Source organism: Leopardus geoffroyi, chromosome B1 (assembly GCF_018350155.1).
Source record: "Leopardus geoffroyi isolate Oge1 chromosome B1, O.geoffroyi_Oge1_pat1.0, whole genome shotgun sequence".
Taxonomy (NCBI): Eukaryota; Metazoa; Chordata; class Mammalia; order Carnivora; family Felidae; genus Leopardus; species Leopardus geoffroyi.
The window spans coordinates 172,004,893-172,025,191 of NC_059327.1; the positions used below are offsets into that span (position 1 = coordinate 172,004,893).

A 20,299-nucleotide genomic window follows, 5' to 3' on the forward strand; every position below is an offset into this window, starting at 1 on the left:
ATATATGTGTGCAAGTGTATATAAATATATACATACTCTCACATATACATACCCAGCATATTCAGACGTATTATATAAAACAGATGAAGATATATGTACACATATATAAACAGGATATAAATAAATGAAGAAGTCAGAGAGTAAAGTAAGAATATAGGATAAAGCTAGCAAATAAAATTAGTATATAAATGCATGCCATAAAATCCTGTACAATTGCTAAAGATGGGCCACAAATTCAGTTCTGAGCTTCTTAGTGGCCAAAGCAAAGGGGGAAACAAAGATTCTCAGTGTCCATAAAATAAAAACAAACCAGTTGCTCAGGAGAAGTACAGCTTTTTCTGGTACTGAGACCTGAGAGAAATTTCTCCCATGGGTCCTCATAAAAGGGACACTGTGTGATGCTGTGAACAACGTCCTCAAAAACATATTCTCCTCAATGGGCAGAAACTACAATGTACAAATAAGTTGCAAATTCAGGTTGACAGAAAATCTTAAAATTCACAATTTAAAAAATTTTCACAAACATATTTACTCCAAAATAACTGTATGAGACCTGTCACTAATTGTTGTTTTCTCACAAGTTATAATTGGATCCATTTAAATTGCCAAACTAAGGAACTTTCTTAAAAATGTGCTTTTTAAATTCTAACCTAGGAATATGGTAAACATTCTTAAAGTGATTTCTAACTCTGAGACAATTTGTTGACGTTGTGATGTAGGTACAGAATATTCTTGTTTGCTAGCAAGATGCTAATATCTGAAAAATAACTTCCTATAAAATTTCAAAGGTGACTCTGAAAATATAAAAATTGCAATAATCTAGGACAACCTTAACATATTTAGGTCATTTATAACACGAAACAACAATAAAAGAGGATTCACAACAGGTGACAATCTGACCAGTAAAAGGGACTGGTAAAGCTGAACACATCACACATCACAAGAGTAACGGAAACAAGCCACCTCAAGAATTAAAAATATTTCATGTTTGGGGACCGGTTAAGCGTCCGACTTCGGCTCAGGTCATGATCTCGCGGTCTGTGAGTTCAAGCCCCGCGTCGGGCTCTGTGCTGACTGCTCAGAGCCTGGAGCCTGTTTCAGATTCTGTGTCTCCCTCTCTCTCTGACCCTCCCCCGTTCATGCTCTGTCTCTCTCTGTCTCAAAAATAAATAAACGTTGAAAAAATTAAAAAAAAAAAAAATTTCATGTTTTATTTAAGATACACATTATAATCTGAATTTACTAAAAAATTCAGTGATCAGATTTACTAGCACCCTACCAGGTCACAGAGTTTCTAAACTACAAATTCTAAGATCTCATCAATGAACTGAAAACTCATGACCTTATTCTACTCATATATTATGCCTAATGTTTATTTTATATTCTTTGCTTAAAAAAATACAAAGTGTATTTCTGCTTTGGAGATGAAGAGTGAAAAGAAAGCATTAAGTAAGAAATTCTCTTACTGAGGCTCTACCTAAGGAGAAGTATCCTTGGGACCAAATAAGTTCAGTTTCTATTTACCCAACCCATAGAAAGATAAGCAAAATTCACTGATAGAAAAAAGAAAAATGCATTAAGTTGGGAAGTGAAGGTACTCATTTGTTCACTATTACACTGAGAAATTAATTAAAAGACAGATTAGAACCATAGTTTCAGCATTAAAAATGGAGTTTCAGGTAAAGGTGTCACACCATTTGGGCATAAGTTATGAGATTTCCTTATTTTTAAGAAAATACATTTCTCCAATTTATTACATATATAAATGAAGAGGATATTTGAAAGAACACTACATTATAAGATGTTACCAGAGGCTGCTCCTTGGACTATGTAAACATGCAACAATGGTAACATATTTCCAATTTAATTCACAAAATAACTGGGAAAAATAAATACAAAGGTAGAAGAATCCCATCATTCTTCCTATGCCCCAATTCTATGTATTTCAGCCAAATATAAAGGTGCTCCTTTTGAAGAGTCAAATGAGTAAGAAAGTAAGTAAAATGTTTTAGATACATCTAAGAATTATTTCTTTTCTTTGAGAACTGGACTAAATAACCTCTAAATTCTTTTCCTTTTTGATTTTGAAGTTTTCTAATACTAATTTTCAGAATTCCAAAAAAGGCTGAGAAGAAATGCAAAAGAAACCAAATTCACTTATGGCCTCATAAAATCTGATATGCTGAATGAGGAACAAAAATAAAATTCAAAATATTCTGTTTGAACTTGTTTGACTGAAAGATACAAAAATAAGAGTATTCAATTTCTTAATTCAAATTCATAAATTTCTAAAATGATTCTCTAAATAATTTTGTTTTGAAGTTGGGATAGTTCTTTAATAGCAAGACAAACATTTCTTTTTACTGATTTATGAATAAAATTATCTTTAAGTGAAAGATTTCTTTCATGTTTTTCTAAAATTAAAGAATTATAGAAGTAAATACTAAAAGCCAAAAAAATGCAGCTTAATCACCTGCAAAATTAAATCTAAAATAACAGTTTCATACAGACAGGCTTTTTTTTTTTTTTTATAGAATATCAACTAATCTCCCAGAGGCAAAAACCTCCAGCTTCAAACTTCAAAACAATTTTCAATTTTAACATTAACTTCAATCAGGTTAAATACAGATTCCAGACTAGAAAATTCAGAATTAAATGAAAATCACAAAGTAAACATACAATCAACTTAGAGTCAGAGACAAAGGCTTAATGGTTAAGGCTTAATACTAACTCATACCAAATCATGTTTTTCCTGTAAGGCAATTTCTTCTGACATTATTTCTCTGAGTGACACTTTTTTAGTTTGAGTGTTCCAATGATCCAATAAGGGTAGCATTTCAGGTGCTGCTAAAGTCTTCAGTAATTTTTTGCCTGTTCTCTGAGATGACTTTTGTTCAGGATTATCAAGACCAATACTTCCAACCAGGGAAGGATCTACAAAAGCAGTATAAATAGTGTCAGACCCTCAACAATAAATATACAAATTAAGCATTACTCATTCTGTTACAACTACCTCAGAAAGACCAAAGAAACATGATTTTTTATTTCTAGCTTCTATAACGTAACTCTGAGGTTTCAAAATAGATAGTCACATAATTGCAAACGAGACATATGTATAAATGTAGAAACGTTTCAAATGAGCAAGGATGTGGGTATCATTGTAAATCAACTCAATACTTTCTACTTTTTCTAATATTTATTTTGAGAGAGAGAGAGAGCGCGCGCAAGAGCGAGTGTGTGCAGGCTGGAGGAGAGGGGCAGAGAGAGAGGAGAAAGAATCCCAAGCAGGCTCCGTGCTGTCAGCGTGGATTGACAAAGGGCTCAATCCCAAGAACCAGGAGATCATGATCTGAGCTGAAATCAAGATCAAACCAACTGAGCTACCCAAGTGCCCCCCCCGCAACTCCTTTTTTTTTTTTTTTTTTTTTTTTTAATCACATCAACACAGAAAAAATGACACACACATACATTGGTAAACAAAGGGAGTTGTAGCCCGGTGGTAGTGACCAGCTAGAGTAGCTCTGCTCAGCTCTGCTCAGCCACTCCAAGGACTGAAAGGACCAATATTCTGGCAAACCTGCAACCCACTAGAGGCACACAACAAATAAATACTGAACAAATGATATATTCAACACAAGGAAGAAACTGAACATTCTAACAAGTTCACAATAACAAGATTTAATGTATAATATTTCAGCATCTCTAAGGGTAGCAGCATATTTTATACATTCCTTTGCTTTCCCAGAGAATAAAGAAACAGCAGATACTGCCATCCACATAAACTCTGATACCCTTCCAGTACCTCTAGCTCTCAAATAGCTTTAGCTCTTGAAGCTACAACTAAAGCACACCCAAAGAATCTTCAACCTGGAGTCCTAGTGTGAGGCATATAAAAGAGGCGTCTGAAGGAAACGTGCACAAAAGGAGGCCCGTTAACAGGTCCGCCACCCTGCACTTATCACTGACAACACTACCTAAGAAGTTGTCTGGAATCAAATATTGTCAATTTGGCAGATGTTACAAAAGCAGGCTGACTTTTGTGCTCTAATAATATTAACATCAGTAAAAATTTTGAATAACCAAGTAACAACTGAATGATGCTCTCAATCAAACACATGAACATGTTAGTGCTCTCGAACCAGAACAAAATCTTAAACAGGCAATACCCTGACTATACGTATTAGAGGACACCACAGGTGGTCCACTGCACTCATGAAAGTTAATTACGGGTGCTTTTTAGTTCTTCTAGCTTTATTTTATTTCAACATTAAATGTTAAATATTTTAAAAGAACTTTAATTTCAAATCAAAATTCTTGGGTAACACATTTTGTGGCAGTATATTTAATAATGCATTAAAATTCGTACACATACACCAAGTTTCAACATCATGACAAGAACATTAGAAGTAAAAATATGTGTTTTACCTCGCGTAAACTTGCCAGAGGATACTTCTTCTTGTCTTTGTCGCTCCTAAACACAAATGCAGGACAGGGGATTGGCAAAGGAGGGTGCATTATAAAATAAGATTATATTATTTTTCTCTAGAAATCACTTCTCCTTGTAAAACTATCAATTGTCCATGCCAAATCTAAGTAAAACAATAAAATTAGATATGATTATGAAGTAGGACTATATTAATATATTTTTGCCACTTACAGAGCTCTTAGGCTGGTTTTGTTTTGTTTTGTTTTTTTCAGCAGTTTTTGAAATTTAATCAATCAGTGCTACAAGTCTTTAGAGTAAAAACTATTTATGATTTTTTCTCTTAAAAAAAGTCAACAATCATATTGAGCTCCATCATTAGTTATATAATTTGGCCCAACTGGAAATAATCAAAAATACTAGAAAGAAGAAAAATATCAGTAACCTATTTACTGATAAAAATTCATTCTCTCTCAAAGTCAAAATTCAATAGAAATCTTTCATACAACAGATTCTATTAAGAGCAAAGTGAACACAAAAGGAGCTCTTTATAAAAAGAAGCCTACCAACCATTACAGATTCTTTCCATTTCTCATGAATCACTTTAGCCAGATTCAGATCTATATGAACCACACAATCCTCAACTGTTAGAGACCCTTGTGAGGAGGGAAAAAAGAAAAGAAAATATAATCATTACTCATTATACATTTTGAGAAAACATACTCAACCACCTTATGCATCATAAAACTAATTCATATTATTACTAACCTGTATTTCTAGTTCTAAAGCTCCTAGAATAATTTTTTTATGTGCTATGTCACTGTTTTCACACTTCTTGGTGGGTGCAATTATACAATGCTTCATATATTTAAGTTATTCCTGTCCATCAGTTTACCTGAATATATTTAAGATATTCATTTCCATTAGTCAAGACTTTTCAAGAAGTGTGTTCTAAGAAATTAGTCTTGCCTTAAGTATATCTGGAGTAGCACCACAGATTCAAAAAGGTTCAACTCTGCAAATAAGTATGAGGTAAATACCCAGAAAACTTTCAACATATGCATGGGATGAACACAAACTCCATATAAATACTCTCTATTTCTTTAAATTACATTTTTTTGAAATACTCTATAAACAAATGTGTCAAAAATAAGGTATATTTTAGTTAACATAGAACATAATTTCAAAATGGAGATAGAACCCTGAATCTGTTTCTATTCACACAAAGATACATATTTAGGTAATCTTTTTCTTTACCTGAATCAATACCAACAGGGCCAAATAATTCATTGAGCTGAAAAGCCAGCTCAGGAGGTAATGCCAATTCCAAACAGTCTATGGTCAGAGATTTGGCCATCATTGGCATGGGATTCAACATCTCAGTTTTATCTTCTTCACTAACTCCAGCTGACAAAGTACTCTCAGCCATTAGAATTTTTTCCATTTCCTGTTCATCTTCATTCATAAATTCTTCAGTGTTTGGAAATTTCACATAAGTCTTAGGAAGATTTTCATTTTTCTTTATTTCAAAAGAGTCAGTAAAATCAACTTCTTCATTTAACTCCAGATTTGAAGTGCTCGATACAGAGTTTAAAACATCAGACAAATTCAAAGAAGAATGTATACTGTCTCCAATCTCTGTGACTTCTAGGTTCTTCTCCATGTCCCTCACATCATTAGCAGTAGCAGCTTTCAGAGTCCCTGGAAAAGGCTGCTTAATGTTATATAAACCTGGAAGTTCTGCCTGACTACCAGGAAGTACTTCATTAGTATTCTTTAGATCTGTAGTGGCATTAGGAAATAAATCTGTTATGAATCCTGGTTTTTCAGTAGTGATAGCTCTTATTTCTGCCTGCTCTGAGTGTCCCTTTTCTGAATCACAGGTAGACTGCACATTAGTGTTACTGCCAACAGTGCCATGGCCAAATTCTGGCACAGAAGAAATAGAATCCTCCAAGGTTCCTCTTTGGCTAATAATTTCCTTCAAATTTAATCCCAGAGAAAACGGCCCAATTTGTGCTTCGTCGTATGATTTTTGGATATTCTCGAATTCAATATCCTCACATAATTTAGTTTCAGAGTCCAACAAAAGGCTTGTAGCCCAAATAATATCTTTGTTACACCTCTCATATAAGTCTTTTAGGGCTTCTAATGAAAAGGACCCAAAGAGTTTACAAAGAATGTTAAGATTTTCAGATTCATCAGCACTGGTGAGCTCACTTTCTTCAACATATGTGCTTTTATCATACATTACCCTATATGGAATTGTTTCTTGAATGTCTAATTTTGTGTTAATATTGAAAGCTTTTGGTTTAAATCCATCTAATCGTCCGGTTAATACTCTCACAGAATCTGAAACACTAATTTTATTCTTTTCTATTTTCCATAAGAGAGCAAAATCCTGTGGTTCAGTCTGGGTACACATGCCTTCTTCTATTCCAGGGACTTTCTTAAGTTTTCCGTCTGGAAATTCTGCTAAAGTTTGTGGTCCTACTACTCCAGGAATAGTTGGCCCACTATTGGTAAAAGTAAGAGACAATGTGTTTTGTCTATGAATCTTTTTACTTGGACAAGTTTTATTCTCACAGGCCATTTCACTGGATAGCGATTCAGAACTTCCTAGAGTAGAACTGGAACTACCCAGTGTTTTTAGTTCTTCAGGGCTTGTGCCCCAACAGGCCTCATGTGCTGTGTAGAAGGCTATTTCATTCAAACTGTCATTAGTTCCAAATTCGAGGTTGGGTTCCTTTAAGCTGTCTTTTGGCATTCTTGATCTGTGCTCTCTCTGAGCTAAAGAATCAGATGAAGGCCAGTCACCCACAATGCTGAATGACTGTTTTTCAGTATTTTTATACAGATCAAACTGAGAGTGACTGAAAGATTCTGAAGCATCATCATACTGTGATTTCTTGTCCTCCTCTGTACTTTCATGTGGAGATTCTCGCTGCTGGATGTGATCAATATTCACAGATAGACTATTATCTAATACTTTGCGTGTCTGAGGGCGATTATACTTTTTGTCACTTTGTACAGATGAAGTTTTTTCAGTTTTTCGGTTCCTTTTTGTCCTCTGACCAATAGTCTTATCAACTGGCCAATCACCAACAAAATTTGATAGCTCATGTCTTGGGAACTTTTCCAAAGTTGATTTGCTTTTTGGTTTTCCAAAGGCTTTTTTCTTTACCATGGCTCTTTCTTCCAATATTTCACCAGGTGAAGATTTTTCATTTTGAAATGGTATAGTATTTGAAAGATCATAGTCTTGATTATTTTCACCATAGCAAATACTTGGTGACACTCTCTCTACAAAACTATCAGCATCAGTTTTACTATATTCTTTTTCAGAAGCCATTTCTACTTGCTCTTCTTTCTCACTTTTTTCTGTTGCTTGTCCTTTGCTTTCAGAATCAGAAAAATACATGTCTGAAACTTCCTGAATGAAAGCACTCTGAATGTTAGGATTCATACCACTTATTTCTCTTCTTCCTTTGTTTAAATCTGCATTAGACAGATATGTAACATTCTCAGGTAATATAGTTTCTTTGGTCCCTTCAAGTTTCTTCACTTCAGTTAACTCTAGATGCTTCAAAGATGAGGATAAAACATTTTCTTCTTTTTCAGAGGTAATATCTTCATTGTCTCTTGGGCTGTAAGATTTTTTTTACAGTATTATAAGGAAGTCTCTTAATGTTGCTATTAACATTATGATTTAAATTAAAAAAGCATTTCACTGAAAGACAAGACACTTAACATTTCTTCTAAAACTTCTATAGATAAACTACATTAATTAAAATTATAAAAGCTAATCGTGATCTTTTCCTAGTACATTATCAACACATCCTTTCATTGTAACCCTAACACCTAACACAATGCTTGGCATATAGGAAGCACTCAAACTTTTTTCGAATAAAAAACATGAGATTTTCAGTTAAGGTGTTCATATGCATTAAATATTAAAGGTTCTAAATTTGTTCCCAGAAGAGGACACCTGGCTTCTCTCAGAACCATTTAAGCTTAATATGTGTGAAACTAGGTCTGCCTCTATTAACATCTGTCACTTGCTACAGAGGAAAATACTTAAGCTTCATTTACAAAGTCACGAAGAGTCAACATGATTTGCACAACTAAGAGAAATGAGAGAAAGGGAGGAGAGCTGTCATTTGAAATGTCACCTGCTAAATTTTTTAAAACCATCCTCAATGTTAATTTCAGACTCAACAGCACTTTTGCCTAATCATTACACTTTCAACTTCAATACTTTTTCCTTAGTCAATTTATCAACTCATCTTCCTTTCTTTCTTTATTCCAGGAGCTCTCAAAGTCCCACCTCTCTCATGAAGCTTCCTAAGTGAAATCACGTCTAACACTGAGTTTTCTACATGCCAGATGCTATTCTAAGTCCCTTTTAAGTATTAATTCATAATCCTTATGAAATTCTTATGAACAAAGTGTTATGATTGCCATTTTAGAAATGAAGAGCTGAAGTATAGAGAGATTCTATAATTTGTCAAAGATTACAAAGCCTTGGAATTTGAAGCCAGGAAACAGCTCAGGAGCCATGCTCTAAACCACTTTGCAACACTGCTCCTCAATAAAAGAGCATTTATGAATTTTCTCTTCCCATCTCCTTTTTTAATAGAGATTCACCAGCCCTTATCATCAAAAAGTATGGGCGATTTAGACTTCTATCTATATTTAAGGTTATTCTTTAACTCACCTACTTATTCAATTGTTTATATGTCCTAAATGTTTAACAGAATCAGTACCATGCTGGATTGCAAACTTTCAAAAGGCTATGGCTTGTATTACTTATTCAAAGCATTTCATTAATAATCAATTTTTATAATACTAACTTGAAAGAGTATTTTCACTAATACCTAAAGAAACACAAAATAATGACAGGCGATAACCAATAAATATTGGAATAGTGGGAAGTTACACAAAGAAAGCAGGAGTATTCACAGTATAAACATGGACCCACAAAACCCTGAGGACCCACAAAACCCTGGGACCCACAAAATCCCATGTCATTGCTTACATAAATTTACTTCTCTTGCTAACCATATACATCTTGTTTCAGGTAAGACAATGATCTAAACTCAACAAATAACAAACATCTATTTTTATTTTTAAAGTTATTTGGCAGTGATTTCACAAGCTACAAAATTATTTTTTAAATTATATTTCAAATTGAATTTTTGTACACAGGGACTTTAACCTACCTAGTACTTCTGTCCTCACAAGAATATGCACACAACTCAATACGTTCAATTTTCTCTGGAACTGAAGAACTCATGATTATTGGCACTGAAACAAAACGCTGATAGTGTTCCAACATTCTTGTTATTTTTTCTTTGCTTACCCCATGAATATTACGCCTAAAAATTCCAGGGCAGAAAAGGGTAGAAGAAATATTGGTAATTAAAGTTTAAAAAAAAATGGAACACATAACACCAAGAAAAACAATGATATATTTTTCATTTTTTTTAACGTATACAAAATAATGCTCTATTTCTAATATGTAAAAATATCTAAGCTGGTTTGTCATGACACAATATACACAGACTCTAATTTTCATCTTATTCAAGATGTCTTAAATAACCATTTTTTAAATCATTCCATATAATCTTTTCCAAACATCTTTTATCAACTTGGAAAAAAACAACAGATCCTAATAACTTTAAAAGAAGCTATTCTCAAGCTCTGCAAAAAAAAACTTCATAAGAGTATGACCATTACTTCAAGACTTTAATTATTAACTAGTAAGTAAAAAAAATTCTACTAGTCTTCCACTTAGGCCACTATGGCAGACTAGATGTCCAAAGGGCCCTCCTGTTACAATAAAACTGAATCCCAAGTCAATTTAAGCAAATGTATATTTGAATACATTTTAAGTTCAAGCAAAGAAAAAAATTCCTTGTATCTGAAGTCTCTGGATATCCAAATATGAAATTTGTTGTATTTGTGCTTTCACTCATGGTAGCTTATTTCTTTATTTTTGTTTATGAACTCATATTCCGTTGAACCTAATACTAAAGGATCCTTAGGCCTTAAACTGGGGGTGCTTTTCTTCATACAACATCTGGATTTGCATCTGCCAGGAGGCCAGATGGTATGCTTTAGTCTCTCAAGGATCTTAATCTTCATGAAAACATCTCAGTTGCAACACTGCTATCTTGGGTTGGATCCAAGGCTCAGTGTCTGGATCCCAGGGCTAAAATTAGTATTTGCCATGTTGGCAAATCTGGCTTTCATATTTACCTACCTCAATCTTGTCTGGTTTCAGATCACAGAGAAGCAAAGAGATAGAAAATATGAAAGAGAAGTTAAGAGACATAGACATAGAGGACAGAACAAAAAGGCAGTATACATCTAATCCAAGTCCCAGAAAGAGAGTACATGGGACAGAAGCAATTTAAAGAAAAATGGCTGAGAATTTTCCAGAACTGATCAAAGACACAAATCCCCTGATCTCTGAAGCCCAACAAATCCCAAACAAGATAAATAAGGAATCCACTAGAAACATGGTGCTGAAGCTGTCATTCACCAAAGGTAAAGAGATGATGTTGAAAGTAACCAGAAATTAAAGAAAGAAAGAAAGAAAGAAAGAAAGAAAGAAAGAAAGAAAGAAAGAAAAAAAGAAAAAAAGAAAAAAAAAAAAAAACTAGTTACTGACAAAGAAACCAAGTATTAGAATCACAGCTGACTTAACAGTAATGGAAGGCAAAAGAGAATTAAATGTTATCTTCAATAACAGAAACTGTCAATCTAGAATCTATACACCCAGTGAAAGTATCTTACAAGAATGAAGGCAATAAAAGAATTTTCAGATTAAAAAAAAAATGAGTTTGACATGAAACAGAACTATACTGTAAAGAAATTCCTAAAAGATGAATGTCAGACAGAAGGAAATTCCCAGGTAAAAGATCTATGATGCAAGAAAAATTAAGGACAAAGCAATAACCGTATGAGTGAAAACACACATTGTCTATACACTGTTCAATCATAGCACGTAAGTTGGAAGGCAGGTAAGTATCAGAGTTAAAATGTTTGAAAATATTTTTATTTTTGAGAAGGCTAAGAAAATGGTTTAACCTTAAATTTAAAGTTTGCATGATAAAAGTTTTAATGTAACCATTAAAAGGATAAAAATAGTGTATATAATTTCCAAATTAATAGAGAAAGAAAAAATAAATAAGAAATTTGCATTCAGTGAAAAAAAATCCAAAATAAGGCATAATAGGAGGGAAAGAAGTCAAATATATAATTTTCTGCGATAGGAGAAAAACAATCACAGGAAAGGTGAGATAAAGAGAAAGTGCAGAGTGAGACAGTAAGAAGCAAGACCAATTATATGAATAACCAAAATAACTATAAAAGAACTAAGGTTAGCAACAAAAAGCCAAAGATGGACAGAGGTTTTCTGAAAACCTAATCATACTAGTTATAAGAGATATGCCTAAATGTAAAGACACTGAAAAGTTCAAAAGTAAAAGTATGGAAAAAGAAATAACACTCAAATCCTAAAAGGAAGCTGGTGTAGTTCTATTAATATTAGACAAATTAGACTTTATAACTAAAATTAACATTAAGGATAAAAGAAAATCACTTGACAAGGATAAATGGTTCAATTAGACAGATATAAAAATTTTAAGCTTCTAAGCACTTTAAAAAATATCCTCAGAATAAAGTGAAAATAGGCAGAATTATATAAGAAATGAACATACTCAACATAACAGTGAGAGAGTTCAGCACACCCTCTCATGCAGATTTCCTCATTCCTCCCTTAAACATTAATCCATCAAGCAAATTTTTTTAAAAAGATGTGAGCAACAGAATAGGCATGATTTAATAATATATTAACATACTATAACATACTATATATAACAAAGTATATATTTTTATCAAGCAAACAGGAAACATTTATAAAACACTGACAATATACTAGGTCACAAAATGTATCTTTTATACCATCAGAGAATTAGTAATCACACAAATCGTACAATCTTACCTACTACAGTTAAACTGAAAATGAATTTTTTAAAAAAGATGAATTTAAAAATAACCTTTTCAGAAATTTTAAAACATAGTTCTAAATAACCCAAGGGTTAAAAAGTAAAATTAATCAAATGCAAATAAGGGGATAAATGATAAAAAGAAAGTATTCTATATTAAAATTCTAGGAGCATTAAACATAGTACCTAGGGAAATTCATAGCATCAAATGCTCATATAAAATAACCTAAACTTTCAAATGAAATCTTATAAAAATAACAGAATAAACAAAATAGATTTTTTTAAAAAGCAAATGAAGTAGAATAAAAGAGAAGCAGAAGTGAATTGAACATAAAACAAACTTATAATAGAAAGATTAAGCAAGCAAAGTGATGTTTATTTGAAAAGGCTAATAAAAAATCTGATCTCTGGTGAGAATAATCAAGAAAAAAAGAAGACACACATAAATACATTCAGATTAAAAAGAGGAACGTAAGTATGGATGCAGCAGAAATGTAAAGGTAAGAGAATACTATAATTATTTTAATAAAGTCTAAATAAATTTGAAAACTTTGGTGTAATGACAAATTCTAACTGAACCTTCTTACAAAGAAATCACCAGATCCAGACAGTTTCATAAGTAAATTCTATCAAACTTTCAAACTCACATAAACTCAGAAAAGAGAAACAGAAGAAACACCTTCTAATTAATTTTATCAACCCAAAACCATGATATCAAAACCAGGCAAAGAAAGGGCAAGGAAGAAAAAATTACTGGTCACTCATTTATACAGATGCAAAAATCCTTAACAAAATATTAGAAAACCAAATCTAGTAACGTATCAAAAGCATATAAAAAGGAATGGAAGTACTGATACATGTTACAATAGGGATAAAACCTTGGAACATTATGCTAAGTGAAAGATGTCAGACACAAAAGGCCACATATTGTATGATTCCATTTATGGGCAATGTCCAGAACAGGCAAATCCACAGAGACAGAAAAGCAAATTAACATTTGCCAAAGGAAAGGGAGAATTGGGAGTGACTAACAGCTGGTACAGGATTTCTTTGTGAGGTGATGGAAATGTTCACTAATCAGAGAGTGGTGATGGTTGCACAACATTATGAATACAGTAAAATTAGGTTACCCTTTAGTTAGTATTAAAATTAGTTAAAATTACCAAGAAGAAAATACCCTGACCAAACTCCAGTTACGCCTATCTCTAAGGGAATACAGAGCACAAAGCAAAACACATGATGTGGCCATGTCGTAGGGTAACATTTTCATTCAAGTCAAACAATCCATAAAAAAGCATAAGTTTTGGGAGACGGGCAAGGAGTGGGGAGGGTAGTGCAATACTTGGATAGTTGGACATCTGCTACCTTTTCCACCTATACCTCCCTCACTTCCTTTCAGTATTCTAAGTCACCAGGCAGCTACAATGATTTACTCCTCCCATAGCACAAGGTTCAGGTATGCCAATCCCCAGGGTCTATTCTAATTTCAAATATTGACATTATATTATTAATAAGCAATAAAGTACTGACTATATAAGACAACTGTAATTCTTCTGTTAATTAACTCAGTATTAGGAATAAGATACAAACTCTTCAAAAACTGAAAAAGAAAGTCTATAGGAAATACAAAATTTGTTACAAAAGCTGCAATCCAATCTGTTTTGTTTCATTGATTATTTATAGAGAGAAAAAATCTAGATGGACTTTCTATCACTGCCATAAAATTAAAAACGTGTTAGATGGTCTCTACATTTTACCTTGCAAGTTCCTTTGGTTTGAACTTCCACCATGTGTCCGGTTCCCGGAAAAGAACTTTATATTTATGTTTTTGAGACTATGTACAAAAAAGACAAATGTATTTAAAAATAATTACTTCCATGAAATTAAAGGAATTGTTTCCAAATTCATAGCATGTTAACTGAAAGAACCTAAAGATCATCTAATTGTGATGGGTTTGTTAAATCGGCAAAATGCACAATCTCATTGACCCAGCAATTAACTTCCAGAAATTTATGCTACTAATAAATTATTATATGACTGCAAATACACACACACACACACACACACACACACACACACACACACACACCCCTAAGATTATTATTTGTAATAGCAAAAGGAGACAACACAGTGACTATTAATATGCAACTGGCTAAATAAATGAAGGTACAACCATACAATGAAAATACATACAGAAATCTTGAAAGTTCTGTATGTGTTAAAAAGAAAAGGCCCCAATATAAACTGTTAAGAAAGATACATAATTTTCACTTGGGTAAAAAAGAATTAATCACACATTTTTACACAATATAGAAAACTTATGGAAAGATTCTAAAAAATACTATTAAAAGCATCTACCTCAAAGGAGTAGGACTTTTTGGCACTCTTTTTTATAATTTGAATATTTATCATACATGCATTACTTTTATAATTTTGAAGCTTTTCAAATAATAGCTCATTCAATTTTTCAAAACTCTAATAGGACCATTATCTAAAAGCTATGCCCTACACTTCTGCACTAGATCCAATCTCCTCTCTCCACCTCAAGAATAACCAAGTTCAGTAATTCTCCCCTGAGTTATCATCAATTTTTCCCTCCATCTTGAATCAATCTTATCACATTCAATTATTTCTCCCATCTTACTCTTAATCCCCTTTCCTCTGCCAGCTCCCCATTTTCCTGCTTCCATTTGCAGGAAAATGCCTTCAAAAGAATTACTACACTCTATCTCCAATTCCTCTCATCACTTCTCTTAAACCCACTCCAATTGGCTACTCCACTGAAACTGCCCATCAAGACCACAAATTACCTCCACATTGAAAAATGCTACAGTTAATTCTCAATCCTCTCCTACTTGACTCTCAGCAGCATTTATCACAGCTCACCACTTCTTTCTCCCAACACTTTGTTCCTGCATACTTGCTTTTCCTCCAGCTCCACTAAAATGTGTCCTCAGTCTTTTTTGCTAGTCCTTCTTTTCCACCCACAACTCTTCCCACAGTGGAATGCTTAGTCCTTGACTTAGTCCTTGGTCCTCTATTCTTAATCTATACTCACTTCTTTAGTAATATCATCCCATTCCTTGGCTTTGAATATCACCCATATGTTAATGACTCTAACACCTATTTTTAGCTCAGAATTCACTCCTGACCTCTGGACTCGTAGATCCAACTACCTATTACACCAAACTTAACATATTCAAACCTAAACTTTTGAAATCCATTACTCCAAAACTATTCTATCTAAATCCTTCGCCATCATTCTCAGCTTATGGCAACCTCCAACTACACAGGCCAAAAACCAACCCTAATGTCACACTGAACTCCTCTCTTTCACATCCATATCAATCCAACAAGAAATTCAGTCGGTTTTACTTTCAAAAATATATCCAGAATCTAATCACTACCCATCATCACTTTCACTGCCACCATGTTGGTCTAAGCTATATGATCTCTTACATTAATTACAACTATAGCCCTCTAACTAGTCTCTCTGCTTCCATGCTTGCCACTCCAGCCCCAACCCCAAGTCTATTCTCAGCACTGGGCTACAGCAATCCTGTTAACTGTCATGGATCACGTCACTACTCTGCTTAAAACCTGGGTATGGACTGAATGTTTGTGTCCCTTCAAACCTCACTCACCCCATGTGACTCTATTTGGAGATAGGGCCTTTATGGAAGGAATCAAGATTAAATGAGGATATCAGGGTAAGGCTCTGATCTGATAGGATTAGTATGCATACAAGAAGATACACCAAAGAACTCACTATATACAATAAGAGAACATGCAAGAAGGCAGCCATGTGCAAGCCCAGAAAACAACTCTCACCCAGAGAACTATGCCATATCTTGACCTGGGATTTCTAGCCTCCAGAACTGTGAAAAAAAAAAACAAACTACTTTTGTTGTTTCAGACACCCAATCGTGGTATCTTATTATGACAGCCTGAGCAGATTAATACATCTTCCATGTCACTCACGGTAAAATCTAAAATTCTTACAGTGATCTATGAGCCCTTATATAATCTGCCCTACCATCTCCACAACCACCATTACATCTCTGACCTCATCTCCCACTACTGATCCCCTCCCACTCAGTTTTATGACAAGATGCCAAAAGTACTCACTGCTATTTTCTGCCATTCTGACAGAAAAGTCCCAAAATCAACCAAGACACCACAGTAGGAAGTGACATAATACCCTGTAATGACTCTATTCAATTCTATCTCCTCACCTCAATACCAAATTTCATACACTTTATTCAGGGCCTGGCAACAGCCCTGGTCTCTAATGACCTAAAGGAGTATCATATAGCTCGCAGGATCAAATTAATTTTAAATGCATACACAGAGAGAGAAAAAAAGAGACTGAATTTAAAGACTTCTTCAACTCCCATATCAATAGGTAAATCTTAATGTTACATTAATTGGGATGATTCTGATTTACCTTAAGCTATATGATAACTCACAAGGGAAACTACATATGTATATGTATATACATATATACGCATAACTACATATATACGTGTATATATACGTTATATATGTATATTTAACTACACATATGTACATATAACCACATATATATATATATATACACACATATATACATAGAACAAAGTAATAAGTTTTGCCAGATGCCACTAAGCATACCTGACTGCTCGCTACTTATTCAACTCACTACTTAACTACTTTTGTAAATGACAGTCAAGATAGTATTAGACTGTTATCTCCAATCTACTCCACTCCCCCACAGCTCTCATTATCTTGTTACCAAAAGAAGCAAAAAGGGATCCTCCTTCTCTACAGTAATTCCTATAACTACTTCTTTTTGAAGAAAAAATGAATTTGGCATTCTGTGATAAGCAGCAGTCATTTATACTTTTTAAATTTTTTTTTAATGTTTATTTGTTTTTGAGAGAGAGAAAGAGTGCAAGCAGGGGAATGGCAGAGAGAGAAGGAGACACAGAATCCAAAGCAGGCTCCAAGCTCTGAGCTGTCAGCACAGAGCCTGACTCAGGGCTCAAACTGACAAACTGCAAGATCATGACCTGAGCAGAAGTTGGAAGTTAAACCAACTGAGCTACCCCAGCGCCCCTTGTCATTCATACTTCTAAGTAGAGTTGGGAATAGCCAAGGAATCAATAATGGAAAAATAGCTTTATAATTTCAATTATTATATTGGGGCGCCTGGGTAGCGCAGTCGGTTAAGCGTCCGACTTCAGCCAGGTCACGATCTCACAGTCTGTGAGTTCGAGCCCCGCATCGGGCTCTGGGCTGATGGCTCAGAGCCTGGAGCCTGTTTCCGATTCTGTGTCTCCCTCTCTCTCTGCCCCTCCCCCGTTCATGCTCTGTCTCTCTCTGTCCCAAAAATAAATAAACGAAAAAAAAAAATTATAAAAAAATAAATAAATAAATAAAGTAATTTCAATTATTATATAAGAAAAAAGAGAAAGAAAAATATTATGGAAGTCTGAAGGCTAAATGAAAACCAGTAACTCAGTAATACAGGGCCTTCTTTATTTTCTATATAGGAAAATGAAGTGTTAAAGAACTTTCTAAGATGATAGCAGGAAGCTAAGGAAAACATACAGAGAAGTAAGGGTAAGGGGGAAAGCATTTCCCATGATAAATACGTTAGACTAGAAATTAGGAATTCCTGAGGCCAGAAAGCAAACTGAATTTCAACTTCCAATGGACTAAAATTGAGTCTTTGTTCCCTCTACTGCCCCTGCACAGAAGTAAAATTTCACTTGCTCTCAAATGACATTAATTTTCTTCAGAAAATGAAGAGTCACACCTTCAAAATAGTACAAGTGCACTAAACACAGCAAAGGAGGCAGAGGCTGAACGTGCTGAGAACACAAAAGAAGCAGCACAACATTCATTAACTGAAGAAACATAAAGTGAGCTTTAAAGTGCCAGACATGTGCTAATATTGAGGGAGTAAAATAAAGAATACCCCATAATCACAAAAGCTTCATTCATTCATCATTTTAAGCCAACAAATACATATTTACTATATGCCAAACCCAGTGCTATATCCTAGAGTCAACGATGAATAAAACAGACCTACCTGCAAGAATATACAGATGGCTTAGAGCCAAATTCGGCCCATTAGCCAGTATTTGTACAGCCTAGGAGCTAAGGATAGTTTTGTTTTGTTTTTTTTTACATTTATTTATTTTTGAGAGAGTGTGAGCAGGGGAGGGGCAGAGAGAGAGAGGGAGACACAGAATCAGAAGCAGGCTCCAGGTTCCAAGCTGTCAGCACAGAGCCCAACGCGGGGCTCAAACCCATGAACTGTGAGATCATGACTGAGCCGAAGTCGGATGCTTAACCGACTGAGCCATCCAGGTGCCCCAATTTTTATATCTTTAAAGGATCATTTGAAAAGAAAAGAAAAAAAAAAAGAATATACGACAGAGACTGTATGTGGCTCACAAAACCTGAAATATTTACCATCTGGCGCTTCATAGAAAAAAGTTAGCCAACCCAATGACCTACTGATAAAAGCAGTGTGCTTAAGGCTATCACAAAAGTAAGCCAGGATGCCAGGAAAGCAGAAAGAGTACTCTATTCAGCTTTTTAGTAAGTTAATGAATGCTAACTTCCTGAAAAAGGTGACATCAAAGTTTGGAAAAAAAAAAAAAAGAATATGGCAAATTTGGAGAACTGAAAATAGTTGAATTTATAAAATTCTGAGAATTTATCCAAAGAGCAAACTTTCAAAAGAAATTTAAGGACTAACAAAGGATCACCAACTTTGATTCTGCCAAGTAATAGCAACAAGGAAAAAAGATTTTGTGTGTATACACGCGTGCACATGCACACACACACACACACACACACACCTAAATTATAATTATGCATATGCACACAAACATAAAATTATAATTTAATACCACTACCTTTTCATAAAAGACATCAAAAACAAAAACTATCTCAGAGTTTAAAAACTGAATCTCAGAATTTGAAAACTGAATAAATTCAGTTTTACGCAAAAATGATTCCTATTTTTCTCATTTTGCTTAAGTACACAGAAAGCTCAGTTATAGACAGTCCAAGGGCTGTTTGCTTGAGATTCACTTGTGTAATTAACATCCCCCAATAATTTCAAACTTACTACTACTGACTTATGATAATTTATGATACAAACCAAAGAAACATATGGCTTCATTTCCCATGCCTGTAGGTTTGTATTGTCTATTATTATAGGAGACACCTTCTTCTCAAATGCTTCTTTTGCTGAAAAACACAAACAGAAAATGAAAAATCACTTTTTTTAACAGTATTAAGTATTCTCTTGAAATTCTGAAATCTGACCTTGTTTTCATAATTTGAAAATCATGGATATGTGCTAATTTTACTCACAACTTCTAAATATCACTTTTGAGTATATAAAAATTAAAGTACAGATAAGTGTTGGATAATAAACAATAAATACTAAAGTTATAATCGGAATATTTTTAAAAAAACTAATCTAAGTTTTATGTGTGTTACATGTATAAACAGCATATATGGGGAAAAAGCTATCCTTAATATCATCCTAAAAGCAACAGTGTATCTTGGATAAGATTCTAGAAGGGATAAGAACTTTAGTAGAAAAACTAACATCAAAATAAAGCCTAGAGTTTAGTTAACGATAATGTACCACTGTTGGGGTGCCTGGGTGGCTCAGTTGGGTAAACAACGGACTCTTGATATCAGCTCAGGTTGATCTCAAGGTTTATGAGATCGAGCCCCATGTCAGGCTCTGCACTGCGCTGATAGTGCAGAGCCTGCTTGGCATTCTCTCTCTCCCTCTCTCTCTCTCTGTCCCTCCCCTGCTTGTGTGCTTTCTCTCTCTCTCAAAATAAAT

General features: G+C 34.0%; 1 protein-coding gene across 12 annotated transcripts in view; it reads right to left on the minus strand.

Moving 5' to 3' along the window:
- Positions 1-20,299, minus strand: part of N4BP2 (NEDD4 binding protein 2) — an 86,547-nt gene that overhangs the window by 27,307 nt on the left and 38,941 nt on the right. For 10 of the 12 annotated variants that reach the window (XM_045474970.1, XM_045474973.1, XM_045474972.1 and 7 more), the window contains 7 exons: positions 19,598-19,686; positions 14,196-14,272; positions 9,646-9,801; positions 5,681-8,070; positions 4,994-5,079; positions 4,426-4,471; positions 2,738-2,934 (listed from right to left, as the gene is read on the minus strand). In XM_045474970.1, the coding sequence (XP_045330926.1) occupies positions 2,738-2,934; positions 4,426-4,471; positions 4,994-5,079; positions 5,681-8,070; positions 9,646-9,801; positions 14,196-14,272; positions 19,598-19,686 (3,041 nt within the window). Of the gene's footprint in view, positions 1-310; positions 448-2,737; positions 2,935-3,468; positions 3,588-4,425; positions 4,472-4,993; positions 5,080-5,680; positions 8,071-9,645; positions 9,802-14,195; positions 14,273-19,597; positions 19,687-20,299 lie in introns of those variants that run through there. The other 2 variants (XM_045474981.1, XR_006711687.1) reach the window with 2 other exon arrangements.